At 51.0% G+C, this 6,646-nt stretch overlaps 1 protein-coding gene across 2 annotated transcripts; it reads left to right on the top strand.

Moving 5' to 3' along the window:
* The first annotated feature begins 84 nt into the window (after positions 1-84).
* Positions 85-4,382, top strand: PCED1A (PC-esterase domain containing 1A). 2 transcript variants are annotated; one of them, XM_006096385.3, is made up of 7 exons: positions 85-252; positions 749-828; positions 937-1,175; positions 1,278-1,428; positions 1,542-1,788; positions 3,423-3,692; positions 3,999-4,382. In XM_006096385.3, exons 1-7 carry the CDS (start codon positions 129-131, stop codon positions 4,244-4,246), a joined length of 1,359 nt encoding a protein of 452 aa, XP_006096447.1. In that variant the 5' UTR covers positions 85-128; the 3' UTR covers positions 4,247-4,382. The 2 variants fall into 2 exon arrangements, with proteins under 2 accessions (XP_006096447.1, XP_014317803.1); XM_014462317.2 differs by lacking the exon at positions 3,423-3,692 and having other exon boundaries at positions 86-252.
* The last annotated feature ends 2,264 nt before the right edge of the window (positions 4,383-6,646 follow it).

Genomic DNA, 6,646 nt, shown 5'->3' with positions numbered 1-6,646 from the left:
CGGGGGAGGGGGGCGGGCGCTGCTTTCATTTATCCCGCCGTTTAGGCCTGCGGCCGCCCCGCCCCGAGTTCCCCGCCTCGCGCGGCTAAGTGGCCTCTCCCTGCAGCCCGGTCCTTGTCCACAGCGCCATGGTCTTCTGCCTGGAGAACACGGAGCCGCGCCGCCCCCGGCGAAGCGCCATGGTCCACCTCCAGGCCTCGGAAGTCCAACAGCTGCTACACAACAAGTTCGTGGTCATCTTGGGGGACTCAAGTGAGTGCCCCTCTAGGATCACACGTCCCAGTCCCGCACCTGCAGCCTGTTTTCTAAGTCTGGGGACTTTGTCTCCATCTCTCACCTCCTCTCTGACCCCTAGTCTATTCCAGGCCAGTAGGTTTTCTCATTTTATTTCCCTGTGCACCTTCACAGGTGTCCTGACAGATGTAGCCTGTCAGGCTTTTCACACCATCTTGCTTAGCGGTTTTTTTTTTTTCTCCCTGACAGCTCCCATAATTTCCCTTACGGGAGCAGGTGACTCGGCTGACTTCTGCTAGCTAGGTGATCTCAGGTCCCTGTATATATACTAAGTTGGGGGTGGTGCACAACTAGAAGGATCGGTGGCAGTGCCAGGACTTTTGAACCTCACCCTTTCTCCTGCCTCAAAGTCAGCACCCCAAAGAAGTGGTGTTGGGCAACCCCAGCCCTAGGACTTGGGAGACACTGGGACGGGGTGAGGCTTGCCTTAGCCCCGGGATCTGTCTCCCTGCAGTCCAGCGAGCTGTGTACAAGGACCTGGTGCTCCTGCTCCAGAAAGACTCGCTGCTCACAGCCGCCCAGCTGAAAGCCAAGGTGAGGGAAACTCGGTAGCCATGCCAGTGGTGGGTGGGCACAGACCCTGGCCTGGCAGGGTTCTCCTCCCTGGCATGGGTCTGACCAGCTGGGTATGGGGGTGGGCAGGGGGAACTGAGCTTTGAACAGGACCAGCTGGTGGCTGGGGGTCAGCTGGGCGAGCTGCACAACGGGACACAGTACCGAGAGGTCCGCCAGTTCTGCTCGGGTTCTGGCCACCACCTTGTGCGCTTCTACTTCCTCACCCGAGTTTACTCCGAGTACCTGGAGGGCGTCCTGGAGGAGCTGACCTATGGGCCTACTCCGGACCTGGTGATCATCAACTCCTGCCTCTGGGATCTGTCCAGGTTGAGGCGAGGGGAGAGGGAAATAATTGGTTGGGGGGTGGAGGTATGGCTCAGAGGCCATCTGCCTCTGTGCTGTTGCCCACCCCCTGTGCTGCCCAACAGGTATGGCCGCTTCTCAATGGAGAGTTATCGAGAGAACCTGGAGCGGGTGTTCATGCGCATGGACCAGGTGTTGCCAGACTCCTGCCTGCTGGTGTGGAATATGGCAATGCCCCTGGGAGAGCGTGTCACTGGGGGCTTCCTTCTGCCTGAGGCAAGTGACCCAGCCCCCGGATGGAAGGAGGGGACAGTTGGTTAGTCGGTAGAGGACCGTCCATCCCCAGCCTGCTTCACTCTGTGGCTCTTAGATGCTGTACTTTCTCTCAGCTCCAGCCCCTGGCGGCCTCTCTGCGGAGGGATGTGGTTGAAGGGAACTTCTACAGCGCTACGCTGGCTGGGGACCACTGCTTCGACGTCCTGGACCTCCACTTTCATTTCCGGCATGCAGTACGGCACCGGCACCGGGACGGTGTCCATTGGGACCAGCATGCCCACCGACATCTCTCACACTTGCTTCTGACCCATGTGGCTGACGCCTGGGGTGTGGAGCTGCCCAAGCGTGACTACACCCCTGGTGAGCCCTATCATGAGTGGGGCGGGTCGTGATGCAGAGAGGGCCCGCATAGCACAGGGCGCACAAACAGAACAGAACAGAGGTACTCTAGGGGAATAGAGGCCCCTTAAGGATGGCTTCTTTCTTCCCCCCCCTGGGGAGGGTAAGATTACAGGAGCAACAGGGCAGTCCAAGTTCTGGTTCTTGGGTCTTCTACAAGCATTGAGTACATGAGACAGCCTGTCAAAAGATCCCTACCCTGCAGATGAACTAGAAAGAAATGGGAGTACTTTGAGCTAGGCACGGAAGTGAAGGGTAGAAAGAAAGACAGGGAGGAAGGCCAAGCCAGGCGGTGTGCAGAAGTCCCTTGGCTGGTGCTGTCAGCCTCAGTTCCCGCCTGCTCCAAAGGGGACATCATGGCTGAGTGTTTCTCCGTCTGCTTCTCTCTGGATCACGTCCTCAAAGGAAAAGTTTCCTGTCTCCCCTTGTTGACGGCTCACGAGCCCTTTTGCTTCCATGTTTAGCACAATTGCTGTGTGCACAGTATCTACAGTTTAGTGTTTGATGAATGAGAGACATGAGTTGTGTTAGAAAGCTGTTTATCAAAGCACTGGAGGCGATGGTGGGCAGGCCAGGAATGTCATAGAGGCAGACTTCTGGGGCTTGGCAGCCAGGAGTTGGAGCATCAGGGAGGTAAATTAGGACTTTGACTATATAATGGTCCAATTTTCTTGTTTTTTTAGATGAAAGAACTGATCCCCAGCAAAGAAGGGATGCTCTAAAGGCTGTAAGGCTAGATTGTGGTGGCTCAGGTCTCCTGAGTCCAGTTTACAGCTACAGAAATAGGGGCATCAAAAGGCAGAGTTGGGTGGGAGACTGAGTTGGTGAGTTTGGTCAGCTCAGTTCTGTTTGAGATACTGTGGAAAGGTGGAGTAGACTTGGAGTCAGTGGTGTTCACAGAGAGATGGAAGCTGAAGGGCATGAGTGTGAACCTCAGAGGAGACAGAACAACAGCCACATTTTGGAGGTGGAAGGAAAGAGAGGCTAATGGAGGAAACAAAAGGAGATGAAGGTAGAGGCATTTTCAGGGAGGACGAGGCTATTGGCCATGTCATGTGACCCTCAGGAAGAAAGGAATTTGTTAAATTTGCCAGGAAGTGGCTACATTTAGTGGGAAAAGTGTTGCAGAATTGGAGCAGGGGTAAAAGAGGTAGTGAGCAGTTGCTGAGGGGATGGAAATTGGGCACAATACTCTGGACATTTGAAAGGAGCAGGCACTACTGGGGGAAGAGGGTGACAGGATCTTTATGTTTATAAGAGAGAAGATTTACTAACTTATTTATTGCTCTGTGGTTAGTTCTCAGAGAGGGAAAGACTAAAAGACCCAAGAGCTGGGCAAACAAAGTGTAGAAGGCTCTTTTGAGGGGAGCATGAGGTCAGAACAAAGGTGGATCTGCTGACCCTTGAGAAAGGCAAGAGAGAAAGGGAACACACCTTGGGTTTGGCCTGAAATGAGAGGGAATGAGGAAAAACTGGGTAGATGGCAGAAGGTACTCCCGCCTGGAGGAGGGAGTAGAGGTTTAGGAGTGTGGAGGGCTAGAGTTCAGGGCAGCCTGGCCTCTCAGGCCTTCCTAAAACAACCATCCCATTCCTAGACCCATGGATTGAGGACTGGCCAGAGCCGGATCATCTGTTCCAGGGGAGCCAGGGGCAGCCCCCAGACTTTGGGGAGCAGCTGGCCTTGCCCCCACCTTCTCCCTTGCCCCCTCCCATGCCTTTTCTCTACCCCCTTCCTCAGCCCTCCCCACCTCCCTTGTTCCCACCCCTGCCCCAGGATGCCCCTTTCTTCCCATGCCAACCCTTCCCAACCCATGAATTCTTCAATTATAATACAACGGAAGACTTCTCAATGCCACCCCATTTAGGTAGGTGCCTCTGCAGCCTCCCATCACAACTTTCCCAGCCTCTCCTTGCACCTTTCCCAGCCTAGCTTCCCCACCCCCTCCTCAGGATTGGGTTCAGTCATAGCTGAGTCTAGAACAGCATATGTGACTCATTATTCAGCTCATTGATTGTCACAGTTTCCTGATGTGGAGGAAGTATTACCATTTTGTACATGGGGAAACTGAAGCCCAAAGAAACTCACCCTGGAGGATCAGAGCAGCCTAAAGGCAGAGCTGGGCTCCCCCTGGCTAGAAGCCCACTCTGATAAATGACTGGTTCTTTTGTAGGATGTGGCCCTGGAGTGAACTTTGTGCCTGGTCCACTGCCACCTCCAGTTTCTGGCCCTATGCCCCACGGTCAGCACCGGGGCCCGGTGGTCCACCGGGGAATGCCACGCTGTGTTCCCAGCAGCCCCTACCATGTGCCGAGGATGGGGGGACCCTGCAGGCAGCGGCTCAGACATTCAGACAGACTGGTCCACACATACAAACTGGACAGGCGGCTTCCGGCACATTCGGGAACATGGCCTGGGTAGACTGGACCTTGGGCTGGGGCTGGATGTGCCAATGGCCCTGCAGGGCCTGCCTGCCACCCAGGTGCTGGGCCATGGTGTTGCTGTGCCTGGCATTGTTCTTGTCCATTTCTGTCACCAATAAAGGCCTGGAAGAACAGAGTGGCATCTTCCTGTGTCTCCCAAACCATGACCTTAAGAGTTGGGAGGCTGCCTCTGGGCTCTTTCCAGCTTTGGACCTTTCACCTCACATTGTTTAGAAATCACTGAGTGACTTTCCTGTTGCCTCACACCCTCATTCTCACCAGAACACATATACACTAAAAAAGATCTTGGCAGGTTACCTCGCGTCAGCAGTTCTCCGGGTTTGGAATAGCAAGGGCTGAGTTGAAATTGTCAACATTTTTACTTCATTTTGATTGATTAATTGATTTTAGTTAGAGGAACAGAGAAACATTGATTCATTGTCCACTTATTGTTGCATTCCTTGGTTGATTTTTTAAAAAAGATTTATTGATTTTTTTAGAGAGAGGGAGAGAGAGAAACATCGTTGTGGGAGCACAACATTGAATCAAACCAGCAACTAGCAACCTCTTGGTGCACAGGACAATGCCCACATTGGTTGATTCTTGTATGCGCCCTGACCAGGGATCAAACCCCCAACCTTGGTGTATTGGAGTGATGCTCTAACCAACTGAGCTATTTGGCCAGAGCAAAATTGTCAACATTTTATATGGAATTTATGGATCTGGCTAATTCATACCTATACCAGTCTCTCTCATGTATTCATGTGTACATTCAACATTCATCTGTTCCTGGAAATAGAAAGACACATACCTTACCTTGCACAGTTCTTGGCATATAGTGGACACTCAAGTGATTGGAACTAATCAAGAAGCTCCCAAACCCAAGTGGGAGACTGATTAGAAATCCATTATTTAATAAATATAATGTGCACTAAGGGCAAAGTGAACACAGACCTTATTTGGTGGTGGAGGAATTCCAGGGTGGGGGTAGAGGATCTGTCAAACTCTGTAAGGAAGAGAGTACAGGGTCTCGGCTTTGATGAGCGACTTTAAGTTTGTGACTAAGCATCAGGAGTGACTTGGGCTAAATGGTGGCATGGGGTGGAGGATGGAGTGTGGAGTAGGAAAATAAGGAAACAGACCCACAAATAATCTTCAAGTAGAATTGGATGGAAGAGAGGAATGCAGAGATGTGCCAATGGCCTGCCTGCCACCCAGGCATTCTTTCCATACTTTATTGAAATTTTACCTTGGCAAAGGATATAACACCTAACAATGGAAATGGAAATAGACCACAAAAGTGTTGATCCTTGCTAGCAATCTAAGTGCAAGTGAAGCTGCTAAGTTAGCACACGCTGGTGTTGGGGAAACTGGTACATTAGTAGACAGAGCCCTTTAGAGAGCAACCTCAACAAAGCAGTTGAGAATCCAAGGAGACAGTGCCTGAAACAAGGTTGGTTTTCTTTGGTAGAGCCCCAAAGTGGACGGGAACATACATACATAAAAGCAAACCTTTTGTTCAGGAGATAAGATTTAGATGATTATTTTTTGCCAAAAAATTAAATACTTCGTTAATAAAACCCAGCCTTTGAGCAGCCCTCTTCAGCTGCATCCAGTTTGTCCAATCCCATGTTCGCTCCTTTCTGACTTTCCTCAAAACCTATTCTCTGTCTGGACATTTTGCACCTCTGCTTCTGAAGCTTCTTGGTACCGCCGGAGAAAAACTACACCTGGACTGATTTACAGAAGAAAATCATGAGTTACTCAGCCTCATGGAACCCCTCTCTGTTGCTTGCCATCCTGTTCTCTAAGAATTCCGTCACCTTCCCTACTGAGCCTTTCCTGGGCTTTTCCACTCCTTTCAAACCCCATCCCAGTTCTGGAACTCTCACCTTGTAAGCACCTTGAGACTGCAGAGGGCTCCATGTTCCCATCATCTTACCTCTGCACGTCTAATTTCCACCCCCATCTTGCTGTGTCTCCCAACATTTTCTTCAGTGCCCCAACATAGATTTGAAGGTCATCACAACAGTGGATGGTGATAAGTTATCTTCAGTTGTCATATAAGCCTACAATACAAGACACTTGACCTCTGCATTATAGATTTTATTCAATCATGACTGGAAACAAGAAACTTAAACAGCTACATACAAGTCATTACATGCATTTGAATTATTTCCTGGCCATTGTTTTGAGATATGAAAACGATGAAAATCATATGTTCCTCCAGTGTGTGTGTGTGTGTGTGTGTGTGTGTGTGTGTGTGAGTGTGTGTGTTGATTTCAGAGAGAGGAGGGGAGCCGGGAGAGAAACATCAATGATGAGAGAGAATCATCAATTAGGCTGCCTCCTGCCTGCCTGCTACTGGGGGATTGAGCATGTGCCTGAACGGGAAATG

Source organism: Myotis lucifugus, unplaced genomic scaffold (assembly GCF_000147115.1).
Source record: "Myotis lucifugus unplaced genomic scaffold, Myoluc2.0 scaffold_178, whole genome shotgun sequence".
Classification (NCBI taxonomy): domain Eukaryota; kingdom Metazoa; phylum Chordata; class Mammalia; order Chiroptera; family Vespertilionidae; genus Myotis; species Myotis lucifugus.
This window is presented reverse-complemented; position numbering and strand designations above follow the sequence as displayed.